Raw genomic sequence first — 18,046 nt, 5'->3', positions numbered from 1 at the left:
CATGTTACACGTGCTCAATAAATTTATACTCAAATGGTAGCAATTCCTACTTTTCACTATTAGAACAATATTGCTAGACCAAAGTATTTTTCAACAGATTTTAAAGCGAAATATCTTTTCTTGTTATTTAGAAATATAAATAGAAAGAGCAAGCGATGAAAGGCCATTTTCTTTTGAAAACGAAAGCAAGTGCGTGCAGAGATGAACTTTGGTCAATAAACACAGCAACTGAAGTGTATCTAGGCTCATAAGTTTCAATGCCTGCCCTCTTCAAAGCCAACTCAAATTGAAGAATAATTAGAGAACAAAACAACAATTTCTTCTGAAGGGAAGAACAGAACAGAAACAAATCAATTCCTACTAACCCAACATTTTTTTCCCCTGCTAAAGATCCTCCTTATCCCAGACCGGACAAGTTCATCTGTTTCAATGGGGGTGGTTCGAAGCATCAACGGCCGTCCCGCTTGGCTCCGGCCACAGAAGGAGCAGCAGCTCTGGTGGTTTTGACATACGCTACGTACTCACTGTACTGCATAGTGTAGAGCGTACTCTGGTAACGAGTCAGTCGAATTTGCCCCCGCAGTGATTCAGTTATCTTGCCATGGTAACCGGCCTTTCTAATGAGGGAGTCCATTGTCTCCGTCTTTGTCCAGCCTGAGACCAATATGAGCTAATCATGAGAGAGATTACGGCAAACTGCAACGGTTTGGTGCGTAATCTACACAAACTGAAGCAATGAGCCCTGTTTTGTACTTGGAGAGGAGGTTATGAGAAGGAAAGGACACAGAGGTGAAGTGGTTTTCCATTGTTTTGACAGTGAGGAGACCAAGACTCAGAGATTCCGGCAAGCTGTAATCCATACAAACTGAAGCAATGAGCCCTGTTTTGTACTTAAAGAGGACGTTATGAGAAGGAAAGGACACACAGGTGAAGCGGTTTTTCATTGTTTTGACAGTGAGGAGGCCAAGACTTAAGAGATTCAGGCAAGCGGCAACAGATTTGTGTGTAATTTATACAAACTGAAGCAATGAGCCCTGTTTTGTTCTTAAGAGCACGTTATGAGAAGGAAAGGACACAGAGGTGAAACAGGTTTTCTTTGTTTTGACAGTGAGGAAATGAATTCAGAGATTCCGGCAAGCTGCAACAGTTTGGTGCATAATCTATACAAACTGAAGCAATGAGCCCTGTTTTAAACTTAAGAGGACACTAAGAGAAGGAAAGGACACAGAGGTGAAGCGGATTTTCATTGTTTTGACAGTGAGGAGACCAAGACTCCTTCGAGGACAACATCTCCCAGGCATCATCTCCTGTGTAGGAGACTTCTCACTTTGCAAGGGTCGAGGGAGATTGTTTTTGCACTCAATCTTACCGTTGCATTGCAAGGAAGCTGTTCCCACAACCCTACTTGGGTAATCTTTCAGTCACAAAAATAATACCCAGGGTAATGCTTGGACTAAAAATATATCGAGCTTGCTTACTCGGCCAATATCATTTCATCAAGTCATGGTTGTGATAATAAGATATCAAGTTGGATAAAAGCAGAAAGCTAACCTTCATGGGCAGCCACCTCAGGCAGATATGTGGCATTTCGCCTAGTGCCATAGTCAGGGTCAGTAAACTCAATGATCATACCATGCTTTCCAATCTACAAGAAAATAACAAAATTCATAAATAGGAAACATAAACTACAAAACTGCTTGCATAAAATATTTAAACCACTTATCCAAGATTGAACCAGAGTAGGACCAAGTATTTGAACAGCAAAAGGAAGAGCATTATCCACACAAGATCTTTAGGAAGATGAAATTGACTTTGTATGGGAAAATCTTATAACCAGTATCTCATTAGCCAGTTACACAATGCATCTACTCATTCAGAAATATATATATATATATGTGTGTGTGTGTGACCAATCCCATATTACAACATTTAGATATGAACTTCCACACGATCAGTTACACAAGGCATCCATTCATTCAGAAAAAAAAAAAGAAGTATATATATATATATATATATGACCAATCCCGTAATACAACATTTAGATATGAACTTACACGATCAACTATTTTAGAGTCTTATGTAAAAAACATCATATAAACTTTATGCAGTTTCAATCAATAAGTCTATCTGGTCATTTGGATTTACCGCTGGATGTCTAGAGTTAGAAATGTGTCTTAAATTAGTCTCCGCCTAGTAATTTGTTATTGTCCATACTGTAGTCAAGATGTGCATAACCTGATAACCTCACCCATCTTCAAAATTAAAGCAAGCTAGAAATCACGAACCTCCCAGTCAAGGTAGTGGAGACCTGTCTCATAATTAGTCAGAATGGAGACCGTACATTCCAAATAAGGCAACTCTTTAGCCTGTATTGGGGGGAACCGACGATCCTTCAGAGCACTGTAAGAAGTTACATATTCAAACACAAGTATCAGCCAAAACTATTGGATCATACTCACGAGAGCTGGAGATTCAATTCAAAAATAGAAGAGGCATATTAGACAAAATTGACATGAATGCAAGTAAATAACCAATAAAATGAAAATTTTCTGTGCTGTACTGTGTCCAGAACATGACTACAAGATGGAAGCAGCAACAATTAAGAATCTAAACACAATCATAAGCTTCACTTCTTCTACTGTTAAAATGATAAGCTAACTCATTGCTGACATTTCAAATAAACAGAGCAACCAAGGTGCTCAGTGACTTGATACAATTCCTTCTGTTCACCCACTACAAATCCTGACACAGGTACATTTTTTTATTCATGATGGATTATAACAGATGGTTATAGCAGTTGTTGCCTCTAATCAATCTACAATGGAAAGAAAATTTTCATTTCAATTTCCTAATACGATGGATGCTAGGATATGAATATGTATTTGTTGCAAGCACTCCACAAAAAAGATATGTGGGTTCAAGCAAGAGTCATTAATATTGCTTCTACCCATCCAATCTGTAGAAAGAGAGGGTTGATAGAAAATTACTTATTTAAAAGAAAACACATAATTAAAAGAAAGTAAGTTTTACAAAAAACATGTGCTTGTGGTGTCAAAGCCATCCCCAATTATTTTGGACTGAAAAGCTAGAATGTAGTACATATGCATAGCTTAAAGGGCCACCATAAAGCTAGAAAGTGAGATTTTAGCAAGTATTTGATAAGCCACCACATGGTAATTTATTTCTTTGAAATTACCTGGTTAATGCATAGTCACGAAAGCCACTGATCAAGGAATAAGCTTCCAGAGTTCCAATGCATCCACGTAGACGAGGCTCCCCACCATTCACCACTTTCTTCCAAGTTACAAACAGTGGGCTGAAATGTAATTCTGGCAGATCAGGACATTAAACCCAAGAGCTTTCTGGTTATAAATTCACATTAAGCATTGTTTGAAGCAAAAACTAATAGCAAAATAGATGGTTAGAAATGGCTGGAGGTTTAGAATTTATGTACCCAAACCCACCTGGTGGCATTCAAGCCTGTGACTGTTGTTGTTGCAGTGTGGGTGATAATCCATTAGATGCCAAATAACTTTGTAAGTTTGAAGATGTAAAAGTACACAAGGAATCCTCCATCACAGATACAAACAGTCAAAACAAAAGAGCTGAAAATTATGAATACTTCTTCTGGTGTAACTACACTATATGAATTTATGGTAATTACTACCTAATGTTTCTGAGGAACAAACAGAGAAGGTTTTACGAATGTTATTCAAGAATTCACATTTGGCGCTTATCTCTTTGCCCTAATAATGGAGGTGCCTTAGTTTAAAATTCAATTTTCAAAGAAAAATATCTGATCACAGAACTCCAGTATCCTTCTTTCAACTTCTTGCAACAAACCCATGGACACATGTCAAACAATTGCACAAACTCTAAATTCACCAGTGCATAAAATTTACAACTGCTTACTGTCATGAACCTAGGGTTGACCTCGGGTTTTAAGTGAGAAATTAGAAGAAACTGAGGGAGATAGAACAGAAATGGAGGGAGAAACAGAAAAGAAAGAGAGAGAGAGAGAGAATTGAGGATGAATAGAGGATTGAGGATGAATAGAGGAGATCGAAAGAGAGAATTGTAGAGAGAGATGATTGAAATTCAGATTATCATTCCACTATGACATTCTCTAACTAATCTAACCTATTTACGGATTGTCTAGGCTTTCAGTTATTAGAACAACTAAAATGTACAAACAGGGAAAACAACAAAGTACAACAACTAACTAATACATGTAATATACTATGACTAATGTACTGCTGGGGTTGTGACAATCCCCCCCCCCCCCCCCCCCCGGGAGGTTTCTTGTCACCAAGAAACTACAACTACAGTGCCATTGTTTCTTCATCTAATTCCCATTTTCACTATCCGGTTCGTCCTTTGCCTTTTCTTGTTATTTTCTCTTTTCTTTGGCCTCTTTTTCTTTCTCCTTCTTGGCTTTATTTTATGGATGAAAGAGAAAACAACATCTCTTTGTTCGGCAAGTATTTCAAGCTCTCTTGAAGTACCTGCTTTACTTACCTCTGCTAAAACCAAGACCAAATCCTCTGCATCAACGGCTGCCAAGATATCTACAATATCCCGCTGATGTAGCAATTAAGAAGCATAGATTCGCTTCAAGTACTCAGACAAAGCTCCAAAAATATCATCTCCAATGATTTCCTTGGTGGTGCCTATAAGATCACAAAGTCTTTTGCCAGCCGTTGACACTTTCTAACTTCTTCTCCTCCTTCTCTCTGGCTCTATTCTGTAGATCCTCAACTAGTAGCTTTGCATTGTCATTAGGTATTAGAGGAGTACCTATTTCTTCAAGGAAAACAGACTTAAAATCTTTAAAATCCAAAGTCGATGTAATCATATCTTTTCCCAAATTCACATCATCTTTTATTTCCTTATCTTCAACAGCCATGTCCTCAATTGTTGTCACGTTGATTTTCCTGGAAACTGCCATTCCTTACTTGGCATCTGGTATTACCTGTCCAATTCAGCTGATTCATTAGCTTTTTGCAGACTGAAGGTATCAGGTAGGATTCCAGCTTCTGCTGGAATCGGTTCTGCAGTGGATCTTGAAAGAAGTTCCGCTGGTAGGCTGATACGAAATTTTTTTGACATCAGAATTAGTAAAGTCATGCAGCTTGTGGTTGAGGTTAGCGAGTGTTTGGCCTATTTTATTGCATTCTTCTGGGATTCCTTTTCTTGTTGCGGCGCATGCTTCCTTGATTCCTTTTACTGTTGCAGCATTTTCTGCTCATAGCAACTCGCCTCCACCTGAATCTGTCCTAAGCCTATTTCCAGATTGTCCAGCCTGGTTTCCAATTGTTTCATCTGATTTTCTCCTTCCATCTCCGCTGCTTGCTTCATTCAGACAGTCGCCTAAGATCAGAGTTGGCCTCCTGAATCAATCGTCTCTGTATCAGCTAGCTCACCAGAAATCACTTGGTTCTGCTTCAATTAACAGCTGAGAAACAGCCTATAAATATTGCCTGGATCTGCTTCAGAAGTTGCTTCTAGGAGGCGCCTATATCTGAATTACAACTACGATGCGCCTGAATGTTAGCCAAGAATTGCTTTGCTCTGCTTTGCCTTCAAATCTGAACTTTGATCAGCTGCTAGGAACTGACGGAATCACAGCCAAGAATCATTGGCTCTGATACCAAATGTAATGAACCTAGGGTTGACCTAGGGTTTTAAGTGAGAAATTAGAAGAAACTGGGGGCAAGAGAACAGAATTAGAGGGAGAAACAGAGCAGAAAGAGAAAACAGAGAGAATTGAGGAAGAACTGAGGAGATTGAAAGAGAGAATTGTAGAGAGAGATGAAAGAAATTCAGATTATCATTCCACAATGGCATTATCTAACTAATTTAGCCTATTTATATGCTGTTTAGGCTTTCAATTATAAGAACAACTGAAAGGTACAGACGGGGAAAACAGCAAAGTACAATAACTAACTAATACATATAAATACTCTGACTAATGTACCGTTGGGGTCATGACACTTACTGTCATAATTGGCTCTCCACTGTCAAAACTAATTGATCTTGATTTCATACTAGTGAAAACCTCTATGATGACAGAAGAACAAAAATATAACATTTGTAGATATATAACGAACAAAGAAAGAACAACTTTCTATCAATATGTAGGAAATATCCCTCGGAACAGCACAGGCAAGCATGATAACTCACCTCTTAACACTGTTCTGCAAAATATACAATTCACATTTTCTGTTAAAACAACAAACCAAGCCTTTATCCCACTACCCGCAGCTGAAAAGATGAATTCTAGCTCTCAGGTCATTTCTAACCATAAAGTTATCTTTAGCAAGGCTCTTAAAAATTATAACCTTAATTGTACTTAAAATGTCTCTTACCAAGTTTTTTTTTTTAGTCTTTCTTTGCTAAATACTTGTTATCTTCTTTCAAGTTTTTTTTTTCGTCTTTCTTTGCTAAATATTTGTTATCTTCTTTTGGCATTTTTCAAGAAAACACTAAGGTAGTTGTTGTTAAAATGAGTAAAATAAAATTCTATTAAGATAATTTATTTATAAAGTTTAATATAAGTTATTTGAAATTTGAAAGAATAGAAATAAATTTATTTTAAAAGTTATGAAATAATTTTTTTAAAAAAAATTAATAAATATAATAAAAATTACTTTTATTTGAGATATTTTTAAGATTCCACCTTTTTTCCAATTTATATCCTGGTGAACAAAGCTAGCTGCTGGCTAAACAAATATACAGAGAGAAAGGGAAAGGAGGCGTACTGTTGACCCAAATCGGGGAAAGCAGGAGGCGGCGGCGGCTCGCCGTTGTAGTGAGCGATTATGGTGTCGAAGCAATACACCGCCATTTCCTGGTTTGCCGACAACATTTCCGTCCTGGAAAACGGGGTTTCTCAAAATCAACCCAATCAATCTCTCCATCAATGCGTAAAGCAACAAGGATTGATCGACGAAATAAGCTAATTCTCGGTACACTAACAAATTGAAAAGAAATTACTTCGGCATAAATACAGGCAGCAACTTTATGTGGTCCCTCTCGCTGTTGCTTTTGAATGTGAGTTAATGGAAGAGGGTTCAAATTTCGAAGAGTCTCTCGGCCCAAAACGAATCGCCGGGACCTGCGAATACCGGACCGCTAGTCCTCCCGGCGGGGCTCCTTGTAACGTCCGGTAAACTCGAGAACGGACTCCAATTTCGAGTGAGTACCTGTCTAATACGATCGTATCGTCAAGTAAACTCGTGGGTTTAGGTTCGGATTGGGGGTCGAGTTTAGGTTCGCCAGAAGGAATCAGCTACACCTAATAGATTGAGGTTATGATATTTATCCTTAATTTTTATATTTATTTTTTATTAGGTTTTTGTATTGTTATTTAATTTCTAATTACTTTTGGTATTTAATATAAAGATGTCATGTAAGTAATTTTTGTCACGTCATTTTTCAGTTCAATAGTATTAATTTATAACATTATATTTTAATGAAAATATCTAAGCAGAGGAATATGATTCATATCTTAAACTAAATAAGAATAGAATATTATCGTTTGAAAATAAAAATTTGATATAGGTTACAAATTAAGTAAAATTCAAAATTTTTAATTAACCCTTAAAATTTTGCTCTAATAATAAATAATAGGAAGCCGTACTCAATCATCTTTTTTATTTTCTTAACTTTTCATAAATTTGTTATGAACATTTTATCTCAATTCAATATTTTTTTTTGTAACGGTATAACCTATTACCATTAATTAAGGAAACATAGTTTATCCAAACTAACTAAATTAAATCGATCAAACTTATCAGTTCGGTTTAATTTTTTTCTTTCATCAGTTCGGTTCAGTTAATTTTTCTCAAAATTTTAATTTTCAATTTTCGGTTTGATTTTTTAGTTAAAATAATTGAATTAATCGAACCAACTAAACTTTAAAACAATATTATTTTGATATTTATAAAACAACGTTATTTTTTTCAATTTTGTGTGTTTTGTATTAGTTACTTCAATTTTCTTTAGGTTTTTTTTTTTTTGTTATGTTTCTTCGATTTAATTGATTCGGTTCAGTTTATATCTCAATTCATCGTTTTCTTTGCAATGGTATAACCTACTACCATTAATTAAGGGAAAGTAGTTTATCTGAACTAACTAAATTAAATCAAATGAACTTATTAGTTTGATTCGATTTTTTTTTTGCATCAGTTCAATTTGATTAATTTTTTATAAAAATTTAGTTTTTGATTTAATTTTTTAGTTGGAATAATCAAACTAATCAAATGATTGAATTTTAAAACGATATTATTTTGATATTTATAAAACAATGTTGTTTTTTTAGTTTTGTGTGTTTTGTATTAGTTACTTCAACTTTCTTTAGTTTTTTTTGTATTTCTTCAATTTAATTGATTTGGTTCATTTTATATGTTTGACTTCAAGTTTTTTAGTTATTAATTAATTTAATTTTTTAAATTAATTAATCGGTTCAGTTCAATTTGGCTCCCCGATTCAATTTAATTAGTTGATGAATTTCGATTAATTCAATAACTGAATTAATTATTTGCACAACCCTACATTAACCTCTATAAAAGTATTTATACCCAATATATGTTAATTTAATTTAATATTTTTACGCATATCTTTTTAGTTTTTCTTTGTTGATTGTATTGAAAATATAAAGGGTAAAGGCATAAATATACTTTTGTACTTTAGCGAAAAAAGTCACTTGACATCCAAAAATTTCAAAACATCCGATTAGACCTCTCTATTTCAAAAAATGAAATTATTAAATATATTTTAATTTATATTAAATTAAATTCACTTTTATAATTTACCAAAAACATCCCGTGGCATTCAACGTGTCCCAGAATTTTTTCTTATAAAGTACAGAGATACATTTAATTTAATATAAATTAAAAAGAGTTTAATAGTTCTATTTTTTTAAAATAGATGTGCCTAATGAAACGTTTTAAAAATTTAAAATATTACAAGACTTTTTTACTAAAATATAGAAATGCATTTATGCCTTCACCCAAACATAAATTATAATATCAAACCTGCCTTGATGAATTCACATTTTAATTGAATTGAGTTAATTTTATTTTGTCTTATAATTGGGGGGTCAATTCTAATTTAAAATTATAAATTTAATCATAACTGAATTAAGTTTAAATTTATATAAAGCTGGAATCAAGATAACCCATAACCCTGTATTATGGAGGTTAAATTCATCAATAAAATTGCAATATTAAACTCTTATTACACGTAAAAGACTATTTTACCCTTTAGTTGGATATAGAAGATATCATGATAGAAAGATGAAATGGTCCATTTATTTCTTTATGAATTATGAGGGGGTAATTTTAACCTTATAATTTCACTCTCTTTATATAAGTAACTGGAGCCAAATTTGATCCAAATATCTTACTGTCTCTTTCGTGGGTTATCTAGATTTAGTTTATCTGACTAATTCAAATCAAATTTTACAGATCAAAGACTTTCAATATAAAAAATAAGCAGACCATCCTTGGTGATCGCAAAATTACAAATTTAATTTACATTGTAGAATCAAAAACTTTATAAAAGTACAAACACGAGAAAGATGATGAAGCTGGCAGGAACAGTAGATCAACACTGTTCTCCACAATTAGAGCCAAGCAAACCAATACCCATTGAGAAAGTTGCACTCTAAAAATTGGTAAACCATCACAATCAAAAACAACCTTAAATAAGCAAACCACAAGGGGCTAGGGATGTCGATTCTGTGCTAGAGAACAAAACTCAAGCTGAAGTCCTCTAGTGAACTGCCGTCTAACCTTACTCTTACTCTCTGCCTCTGTGACTTAGTTCAAGGAATGGTTTACGAAGCTATTAAAAAGATCCCTCACGATGGGCGAGTATATAACTTGGCAAGTCATCCTTGTGTGAGGTCGGAATGAGCAAGCATTCCAAGCGAACCCCCGTTTCCCTCGTGTTTGCTAAAGAACAGAAACCTTAAAACAAACTAATCGAGAAGAAGCAATTTTGGGCAGGAACAGCAGTAAACGTTTCCATTTACTATTACATTCTACACAAACCATACCAAACCATTTTCACATATGCCGGACCCCAACCAACCATGCCCTCATATACCAAACCATTTTCCTTTTCTATTTGTTAAGAAATAACTCAAAAATCACAACCTATCCCCTGGTATTCACTTGCTAATCCCCTACTTAACTATGCCCTAACAAAGAATATAACTTTACAGATTACTTGTCCACTTGAATAGTAGTTTATATACACTACCCTGTAGCTTTCTGTGTCGATTGGCTTTACATCGGATAGTTGAAGTTCTGGTACCCCATCGAGACTCCTTGGTTTGGGAATTGAGCTGGCGGAGGAACATGTTGGGTGTCGGCTGTGGTGGTGATGTCGTGGATGCTTGACCTCTTCCGGTCCTTCTTCACTGAGTTCTGGCGAAGATAGTACTTCTGAGCGTGGCTAGCCACTTGTGTAGGCGTCCTGGTTACCACCACATTTCTTGAAATACTCCTCCAGTCACCTTTACCATAAGTCTTCAGACCTATCAGAAACAACCTGTAATGAGTAGCAAATGAAGTCAATTTTTGAAAACCATATCTTGAAGTCGAAGTAAGTATTGGATTACTAGTCCTAGCAACTTAGTACACCTTTACTTTCTTGTGGATGAGAAAGTCCAATATTTTCAAAATCTAATTTTACCTCATATAAAGCCTACCAAAAAGACATGACAGAGAATATAATAATCTTATAAATGATGCGGACATGAATAGAGACGCATGGAGGTCTAGAATTCATATAACCGACCCCCATCAAGCGAAATTTAAGCTTGAGATTGTTGTATAAAGCCTACCAAAAGCACTGCCCTGGGTTTTAGGATCACATTGTTGGGAGCATATGATTTGATCTTGTGCAATGAGCACAAAAGTTCTGTTTCCAAAGTGATTCAATGCTAAAAAGGTACCCTTTTTCTTACTCCAGTTACTCTACATTAGAGCAACGAAATTTTCTGGGGAAACTGTTGAATTCTGCAACATTCTTTCTCTTAAGAAAAATATACACTGTAACGGCGTTCTTTTACTTTGGAAACAAGCGTTGTAATCTTCACTTTCAAGGTTCTCCTCATTAGTCATATACAGATTCCAAGCCTTTCAATCAATCGCAATAATAAATCTATGATCCTATTATTTCTGATACTGACCAAACTTCTTATTTTGTTTTTTCTTTATAAATAAGTCAGTTCCTCTGTTTTCTCAACAACCAAACAGAGTACCCACCAAGAAAACAACCTTAAATTTTTTCTTAAATACAACGCCAAACAGCAAATGGTGTCATCCAACTCTACATATAATTCAATTGGGAAGCTCCAATACAGAACCAGATGCTAAGTTTGGTCCTCTAGAAAACACTGAAATAATTCCGAAGAACATAAAATGAATAGGTGCAGCCAAGCAAATAAGCAAAAGAACCCAGAAAATGAAAAGTGAAAAAACAACAAATATTCACATCATCCAGAAAAGACACATGATTTATGGGATTCCTAATGAACAAGAAGGGAAACTACAGAACAACCAATCCTTGAAGAAATTCTCTGTTTGGTATCCGAGAAAAATGGAAACAAACCTGTGCTCTTCTTCCGTCCAAGGAGTACCTTTCTTCCTCTCGACGTCGCCCTGCTTGGGCCTGCCTGCCGCCGACCCAAACGAGATCTGACTCGGCCTGGACTCGGTCTCCCACCCGGCAGACTCATTGGAGTAACACGGCAACTCGACCCGGCCGGAATCGATCTCGACCACGTCGTGAACCAGCGCCTCGTAGTGCGCCCTCACCTCCTCCGGCGACTTCCCCGGCAGCCGATCCGCGATCCTCTCCCACCGGTCGGCCGTCTCCTCCGGGTACACCACCAGCGCATGCTCGAACAACTTATCCTCGAACCTCGTCCACGCCGCCGCCGGCATCGCAGCCGCTGCCGCCGCCGAAGAATCGCCGCCCATCATCGGCCAGCCATCATCATTTCTACGATCGCCGAACATAGTTGAATTCAATGACTTTGCAAGAAAGTTTTCCCGGTCTCCACTCCCGTTCCCTGGATTTTCTCTCTCTGTGAAAACGGAGGGGTTTGGCGAGAGATTTTAGGGGTTTTGGATTAGGAAGAGAGAGAGTAACGATCCAATCGTATTTATACAGAAGAGGTGGATTTTGGTGGATTCATCGGCTCAGTTTGTTTTTTTCCATTTTTCAAAAAGTATTTTTGCTTTTGCGTTGCCGATGTTCCCATTTGATTTGCTTTGCTTTATTCGAGAGTTCAATCTCAACACGTTTTCACTTCCAGTGGGTGAAAAATTTTCCCATTCAACTTTTCCCATCCGCTACTTTCTCGAGAAAATACACGCAATTACAGTCACTCACATGCGTGACTGAATCAACTTCTATATATACACATTGGGATTAATTTTCAAACCCTACCCTAATTTCTCTGATTTTTTTTGTTTTTCTCGGTTCAATTCGAACCAATTTGCTTGGAAACGTGTAAACGAAGCGCAATATTTAATTGTGGCGAAAGTTTGCCATTGACGACTTGGATCCTATCTGTTTGGCAAAAGGGAAAATTGGAACAATGTGTGAGTTAAGGTTCGTTTTAATAATAAAAAATAAATAAATAAATCTGAATTTAAATAGTATGGTTCTTATTCGCCCCTAACTAATCAAATCATTCAAATCTTAAGACTATGATCTTTTTATTTTTTAATTTTTAATTTTGAATTTTGAATTCATTTTTAATTTTCTATTTTAATAATCTATTTTTAGAAAATTGAAAACGCGTTCTCTTTGTCATTTTGAAAAATTATTTTTTAAAACAGAAAATTAAAAAATGCGTTCTTTTTGAAATTTTAAAAATATTTTTTTAATGATATTTTATTCAATAAATTTGATTATTAAGTAAATTATAAATATTTAATGTTAATATATTATTAAAAATATATATATATTTTAAAGTTAATAAATTTTATAATATTTTTTTCTATTATAATAATAAAATATGAATAAATAAATAAATAGATGTATTTTGAATTTAGAGTTTGTTTTGGATGAAAACACTCAAAACAATTTTTTGTTGTTTTGAGTTTTCTTTATAATTTTTTTTTGTTTTCAAAAATACATTTTTAAAAACAGTAAAGAGAACACGTTTTCATTATTTTAGAAAACTAAAAACTAAAAATAACTTGAAAACAGTAAAAAGAACGCAACCTAATTTTCTTCCTTAAGGTCGACTACTATATTTTATTGTGCATTTTACTTATTTATTCAACTCATCAATTTAATTTATTAAAGATAATTAAATATTCATATATTCAATTACAAGACGTGTACTCTCCAAATTGAAAATTTTTAAATATGTACAAAATATACTTAGTTAGACAAAAAAAAAAAGAAAAAAATTAATAAATTCGATAATTTGTCTTCTTCTTTTTTTTCTTGCTATTTATAATGTCAAAAGTTATTGTCGGCAACCGCCTGCCGAAACGGCGCCGTATAGGATGGCGTCGATGTCGGCATAACAGACAGGCAGCCCCGAACTCCAATCTCGTTTCTCCTGAAAGTGCTTCGGGCACCTCGGAACTTTCGAGGGTTTGAGTTTTTTTAACTCACGTGGCAAATCTTTCTACGGACACGTGTACTTAGCCCACAAGGATTTGGATAAGATGGTTTTGCCAGCTCGCTTGTTCGCTTGAATTGGGCAACAGAAAGGAAATTGGGTAGATGACCTTTACGAGGCTTTGACCGTTTGGACCCACGTAGTTTGGCGTTTTTGGTGAAAAATGACATTTCGTTACAAAATAAAATTTGTATTTTTTTTTTTTTACACCTCTGAGCCCTTTATTTATATGTAATTTTATTTTTAATTGAAAATCTCTATTAATGTCATTTTTTTGTCATAAAAACTAAATTTGTATGTCGAAAAAAGGAAATGACTACAACATTTTAATTAATTTTAAATAATTACACATAATTCTATTATAACAAATTAATTAAAAATAAAATTACTAAACTTACCTTTAAATAGAAAAAAATGGCATCAAATAATGATTTAAGAGACAAAAAATGAAAAAATGTAACTAATAAGTTGTTATACATATTTTCTATACAACTTTTTATGGGTTAGACTCAATTCAAAAGGTTGACCCAATCACCTAAAGCCCTTATAAGCCTAGTTGAGCTCGTCAGGCAAAGTCATATATCGCTAAAATTCGAGTTTAGATCGTGGAACTAAACAAACTCCCGGCAAGACTTCTAGCGAGCTCTTAGCAATATACTCAACGAGCTCCCAGTAATGCTTCAAGCTAGCTGCCTTAATCTGTCAGCTCGCCGATCAAACTATTCAGCTCGCATAACAACATTACTACTAAATAACTGGAGGCAAAGACCCACCTACTTTATCTGATGCAAACGGGATCCCTGGTAATACAGAGCCCCACTCCCGATTTTATAGAGATGATAAGGATATTTTGTCCCCCATGATAATATCTCTATACTTTTGTATTTTATGTAATTGTAAATACCGTTCACAATAAATAGGGGTCAATAATACCATTGTAAATGTGAGAACAACAAGAATAATTACATACTGTTACTCTACCGGAATACCTAAAGAACAGTTGTTGAGTAGGTATCGTTCTGACCAAACCATGTAAAATTCATGTTATGGGTATTTCTTGTTCTACTCTTTACGGGTTGGGCTCAAAGTAGCAGGCCGACCCAATCGCATAAGATATAGTAGACCTCGAGCTGGGTTCGCCGAAGCGAGCTCACACATTGCTGGAGTCTAAGCTCGGATCGCAGGGCCAAGCGAACTCTCAAGAATGCCTCTAGCTCGCTGGCCTATTCGAGCGAGCCCCCAACTGCACTTTGAGCAAGCTCCTAGCAAACTCTTGCAATTCGTCGGCCTAGCCGATCAGCTTGCATAACGAAAGGGTTATATACAGGAGAATATTTATGGGCTATGGGTCGTCCCAGTTGGGCCATTTAGGCCTAACTTGGCCCTACCCTCTTGGCCTATTTGATCGGCCCACGACAGTCCCATCATGGCCTCTTGCAACAACATTATTATAGTCGCATCTGGATTTCTACGCATTCACCTTAGATTCCATCCTCATTAATGACGGATCACATCCACATTAATGAGGGTCCCGTCGGCATCTTGCTGCTGCATCGGCGTTTCCGCCAGTGCTGGATATTCTGTCCCACCACTTACAGACATACAACATAGATTGGAGGACATCTCATCTCTTCTTATATATCAGCCAACTCTTTTAAGAGCCATGGTATACTTTTCCCGGCCAACTTATTGATACTCTGCAATTTTACTTACTTGTTCACTTACTTGAGCATCGGAGTATATTGCAAGGACTAGCCGGCGGGTCAACAAATCGAACCAAATAATCCATTTTCTCCCTCTTGAATTCATTATACCAGTGTGGGCCGACGAATCATAGTTGACCAATTCCGAACGTCGACAATTCTCTTGTCTTTGCTTTTACTTAATCATTTTTTCTTGCATTTGGGCTAATTTTCTCATTGCGGACCTATGAATCATGGTCGACTGATTTTGAACGTCGACATAAGTGTAATTAAGAAAAAATCTCAATTTATTCAACACAAAATGTGAAAACCAATCAATTCATTAGTTAATCAAATCTAATTAATCTTTAGTCACATAAATAAATTAGTCTCTAATTTATTTTTAAATTATGGAATCGAATTAAAATTAGAAGCATGAATATGGTGTTTGAAAATTTAATACAAAATTGTATTAATTGAAAAAAAAAAGACAAAAATTTAAAGAATTATGTTTGATAATTTAAATAAAAATTGTATTTACTTTATTTAAATAAGAATAAGTACAAAAATAAAATATAGATACAAGTTATGTTTAAAAATTTATCAAAATAAATATATAAATAAGATTAATTGTGCCCATTTACATTTGGTAAAATTGGATTTTTTAATGAGAATTAATTGTCGTTAATAGTGCTGCCTGTTGATTCTATTCCTTGAATTTAAACATAATGTGTACAGTGGAATGAAAAGATGCCCATTACTAGTTTTATTTTATTTACTCATAGGCTTAATACATGAAAAATCTCTCAATAATTAAAAAATATGACATTTAATTTATAAAATACAAAATATCAACATTCAATATTTAAATTTTTAAACAATATTATTTTAAATCTTTGTTATGATGTAATATTAACATGTACGCACAATTGCTTATTTCTATGAATAAACATCATGTATTATAAGTCTTATTTTTGTTTACATTATTATATATGAGAGATCAAAAAGTTAGTTTATCTGAATTAACTAAATCAAATCAAACTAAACTGACCAAACTTGTCAATTTGATTCGATTTTTTTTTTTTGCATCAATTCGATTCAATTAATTTTTTTTAAAAGTTGAATTTTTTGGTTTGAAATAACTAAACTGATTGAATTTTAAAATAATATCATTTTAATAACGATATTATTTTAATATTTATAAAAAGATGTCATTTTCTTTAGTTTTGTGCATTTTCTATTGATTATTTTAGTTTTTTTTAATTTTTTTACGTTTCTTCAATTTATTAATTCAATTTAATTTATATAATTTAAGTTTAATTTTTTTAATTATCGATTAATTTTATTTTTTTTTGAGTTAATGAGTCAATTCAACTCAAAACTACCATTATCAAGTGAGTTTCTGAATCCCTTTCTTATTATAATATGAATCCGCTTGACATATGGGAAAGCACACGTTTTTCTATTGAATCCCTTATCAAAAGCACACGTTTTTCACAAACACAATAGAAATTAATTCCAAGTGGCCTTCGGATATTCTACAGCTTTAAGTTTGCAGCACGTGTAAAATTACGTCCAGGAAAATAATACTGTAACCAGCGGTAGAGTGGACAGTTCATGTCACCTTACCCACAATGTTCCCAAGCGTCAATGATAAAAAAATTTCAAGTATATTTAATCATAAGTAAAAACTATTATTATCACACATAAAGAAGTTAATTGGATAAGGCTACAATGTCTAACTTGGCACAAGCCCTAACGAACCCAATCCAATTCCCACCCTGTCAAACTTCCCCAACTTATTTTTAGCTACAGTAATTTTTTTTTTAAAATGAAATAATTTTTATAAATTGTGTACAAGACAAATTAAATTTTTATAAATTTTGTTTATTTAAATTACAAACTTATTTTTGTGTATACATATATGTTATTTTTTCTTTATGATTTAGGAAAAAGGGTCAAATTGGTCAATTTTAGTTAATTTACACTTGATTTTTTTTTTTTTTTTAACTTAAATTCACCCTTAACCTTTTCAAAATGACTCATCTTAACTCTAAAATGCTGGTTTTTTTTATTTTTATTTTTATTTTTATCTAGATTCACCCCTGAAGTAAAATTATTTGAAAAGGTCAAGAGTCAAATAGGCCATTTTCAGTATGATTTATGTATTTTTCAAATCATGAAATAAAAAAACCAAAAAAAAAAAAAAAAAAAAGCCTATTGAGTGTACCAAGCTCAAGCTCACATAGTGCAAGCCGACGCAACCTTTTTGACATCTTTAGTTTTATTCGATCTCTATATTTATCAATTTTATTTAAGAGGCATCTCTATTATTTAACCAATAAACAATAAAACTTACCAATCTTATTAGAATAGAATACTATATGATATATCTATAGACGTGTAAAGTAGATGTTTATATAATAAAAAAGAGGATCCACAAAGTAACATTATATGCACGATCAAACCTTGTATTTCAAGCTGAGGAATAGATGAAGCTTACCCAGGTTTCAGTCGGCTACAGAGCAATTTTCTCCCAAACAAGAGTCATATAAAACCCTTCAACTCTGAGAAAAACCAAAACAGGCATGGTGACATGAGAAACAAAATTACGAAACAGATGAGATTCAGACAGATAAAGCCAACTTAAACAACAAAATGTTGCCCCTATGAAATTGTCAAAGCAAACAAATAAAGCCAATGA

The 18,046-nt window shown here is 34.2% G+C and overlaps 2 protein-coding genes across 3 annotated transcripts; both read right to left on the bottom strand.

Annotated features, from left to right (window-relative positions):
• Positions 1 to 151: 151 nt before the first annotated feature.
• Positions 152 to 7,296, bottom strand: LOC127787050 (uncharacterized protein At2g38710-like). 2 transcript variants are annotated; one of them, XM_052314900.1, is made up of 6 exons: positions 6,997 to 7,296; positions 6,762 to 6,875; positions 3,197 to 3,316; positions 2,286 to 2,400; positions 1,552 to 1,645; positions 152 to 654 (listed from the first exon to the last, which is right to left on the bottom strand). In XM_052314900.1, exons 1-6 carry the CDS (start codon positions 7,002 to 7,004, stop codon positions 449 to 451), a joined length of 657 nt encoding a protein of 218 aa, XP_052170860.1. In that variant the 5' UTR covers positions 7,005 to 7,296; the 3' UTR covers positions 152 to 448. The 2 variants fall into 2 exon arrangements, with proteins under 2 accessions (XP_052170860.1, XP_052170867.1); XM_052314907.1 differs by lacking the exons at positions 6,762 to 6,875; positions 6,997 to 7,296 and adding an exon at positions 3,465 to 6,733 and having other exon boundaries at positions 3,197 to 3,329.
• Positions 7,297 to 9,512: 2,216 nt separating this feature from the next.
• On the bottom strand, positions 9,513 to 12,289 carry LOC127794038 (transcription factor SRM1-like). The gene is made up of 2 exons (XM_052324936.1): positions 11,626 to 12,289; positions 9,513 to 10,560 (listed from the first exon to the last, which is right to left on the bottom strand). Exons 1-2 carry the CDS (start codon positions 12,033 to 12,035, stop codon positions 10,296 to 10,298), a joined length of 675 nt encoding a protein of 224 aa, XP_052180896.1. The 5' UTR covers positions 12,036 to 12,289; the 3' UTR covers positions 9,513 to 10,295.
• Between the last annotated feature and the right edge of the window lie 5,757 nt (positions 12,290 to 18,046).

The sequence above is a fragment of the Diospyros lotus genome, chromosome 1 (genome assembly GCF_014633365.1).
Source record: "Diospyros lotus cultivar Yz01 chromosome 1, ASM1463336v1, whole genome shotgun sequence".
Lineage (NCBI taxonomy): Eukaryota > Viridiplantae > Streptophyta > Magnoliopsida > Ericales > Ebenaceae > Diospyros > Diospyros lotus.
The sequence above is the reverse complement of the archived record's forward strand: the minus strand, read 5'-3'. Positions and strand labels throughout refer to the sequence as shown.

What these genes read in the sequence shown, in the direction of transcription:
- LOC127787050 (XM_052314900.1), bottom strand. An exon ending in CGTGACTATGCATTAACCAG is followed by an intron (nt 2,401 to 3,196) that starts GTAATTTCAAAG and finishes AACTTCTTACAG; the next exon opens with TGCTCTGAAGGATCGTCGGT. An exon ending in TGAGGTGGCTGCCCATGAAG is followed by an intron (nt 655 to 1,551) that starts GTTAGCTTTCTG and finishes TATTGGTCTCAG; the next exon opens with GCTGGACAAAGACGGAGACA.
- LOC127794038 (XM_052324936.1), bottom strand. Translation starts at nt 12,035, where the DNA reads ATGTTCGGCGATCGTAGAAATGATGATGGCTGGCCGATGATGGGCGGC. An exon ending in TGGACGGAAGAAGAGCACAG is followed by an intron (nt 10,561 to 11,625) that starts GTTTGTTTCCAT and finishes TACTCATTACAG; the next exon opens with GTTGTTTCTGATAGGTCTGA.